Source organism: Melampsora larici-populina (assembly GCF_000204055.1).
Source record: "Melampsora larici-populina 98AG31 unplaced genomic scaffold MELLAscaffold_4, whole genome shotgun sequence".
NCBI classification, from domain to species: Eukaryota; Fungi; Basidiomycota; class Pucciniomycetes; order Pucciniales; family Melampsoraceae; genus Melampsora; species Melampsora laricis-populina.
In genome coordinates this window covers 251,432-253,314 of record NW_006768768.1, presented here as the reverse complement: position 1 = coordinate 253,314, position 1,883 = coordinate 251,432, and the positions used below count along the sequence as shown (strand labels likewise).

Below are 1,883 nucleotides of genomic sequence, written 5' to 3'. Positions count from 1 at the left end.
GAGCGGTTTGTGAGCGTAAAGTTGAGGGAAACTTATGCCAATTAGTTGACGCCAGATGCATCCCATGCATCTGGGATACATCTGGCAGTGCAAACTGAGAGACTGGGATGATACAGCGTGCTGTATCTTTGGGTCGGGGCCAAAGTTTTAGTGTACACGAGGTGACAGGATATCACTACTGAAAAGAAAGGATGTACCATCGTTTTCAGATACAAAAATGTTGAAATCTTTGAAAGTCATCAGGTCAACAATATACGGGTTTGGTTTCAATACCTCATGTGAGCAATATGTATTGTCTATTCCGTTGGTGCAGGTGTCAGGATTCAAGTCGTCTTCGGCAATCAATCTTTGTGACAAGACTGGTGGTGGAAAATCGATGTTGGGGATCAATGACTTTCATGTAGAGCCTTCATCTTCTCCCAAATATCTTCATCGCTTATCTGGGAGCAAGTCTCGGCAAGAAGTGTCAAGTTTTTTGTCGGCATTGGATGTTTGCTAGATGGCGAGTGCTGTTGATTATAGAAGAAAACCAGTGAAAGAATTACAGCTTGATCAAGGAACATATGTTTGGATTTCTTGGATGTAAACTTCACTATAACTCACTGCTGAATGCTTGGGTTTTGTGGTTTCCCAGGACAGAGTTTTGATTTTGCTCAAACTAATGGAGCTGGTACATTTCTTGTTTTCGGGCATGCAGACATTCTACAGACACTATCAGCTTGTGAAATGTACCCCAATAAATTCACTCTGATGTAGACGTACAAGATCAAAACGCACTTTTAATCTACTCGGTGTGATTGGTCCAGTGGCTTTTGATAGTGAAGAAATGTTCGGTTTGTGATCTTCATCTTTGATGACCAGATCTGCTTCCTATGTAAAGAATTGGACAGAAACAAACACATCAAGAGTATGAAAAGAAATTTAGTAAACAAAGCCTGATCTAATAAATCACCCTCTTTGTTTGTTTAATTAATACCAAGGGTGATTCAGGGTTTTTTTGTTCTATAAGAAATGTCAAAGGAGTATAATTTTGACTCATTAATTGAGTGGAACCTTGAAAAACAAAGATGGTTGCTTACTAGAGGCTTGACCGGATTGCTTCTTAGACAGCCGCTTGTGATCTGAACCAGAAGACATGCGCTTTTTCTGTATACGGCTGGACTCAGATCATCAGGAGTTTCCTCTGAGACAGAAGAAAAATGGGTGAGTGAAGGATATAGTGCCTTTGCTTCAACGGGCAGCTGCGGTGTTGTTGTTGAAGTTGATGCAGCTGATTTTGTTGCTTGGCGTCGTTGACGCCCACAGCCTGCCTTGTTGCTGTCTCCCAAGACCAGAGCTGGGGCATTGGTATCTGGGTTGGGGAAATCTAAAAAGAGAAACATGACCTTTGATCAATTTGGTCCTGAACATATAAAAAAAGAAAGGAACAGTAAAGATAGGGGTGAGTCCATATGTACACTCTGGCTGCTTTGATCGAACAATCTTGGCCAATTCCCCATGACGTAAACCAGTAGGATACTTGACTTTTCCATTGCCAAACTCATAGAGCCACATATACATGTCTTCACACGTAACACCTTTTGGCTGGGATCTAACATATTCATGACAAGTTGAGGAGAGTATAGCAATGATTCTGTTACAAAAGAATCAAATTCCAGTGCCAATTTTTCTGAGAAGATATGCGGCCAACCTCTGTTAAAATACTCTTGAATGAAAGAAGTACCAATTTGTCAATATGCTTTTCAGGATTTATCAGAATGGATTTCACGGCTTCTTTCACATCCTTTGGTGGAGGAGCTTCTTGAAAAATCTTTGAAAGAGTCATCGAAGCCCTTCAGGCCTCAGGAAGTAGTTCACAATATCTATCAATCACGATTATGGAA

General features: G+C 40.8%; 1 protein-coding gene across 1 annotated transcript; it reads right to left on the bottom strand.

Annotated features, from left to right (window-relative positions):
• Positions 1 to 386: 386 nt before the first annotated feature.
• On the bottom strand, positions 387 to 1,560 carry MELLADRAFT_59812 (uncharacterized protein; the record flags this gene model as incomplete). Its single annotated transcript, XM_007405417.1, has 5 exons — positions 387 to 509; positions 604 to 702; positions 763 to 870; positions 1,080 to 1,366; positions 1,458 to 1,560. The coding sequence occupies 5 exons, from the start codon at positions 1,558 to 1,560 to the stop codon at positions 387 to 389; spliced, it is 720 nt and encodes a 239-aa protein (XP_007405479.1).
• Between the last annotated feature and the right edge of the window lie 323 nt (positions 1,561 to 1,883).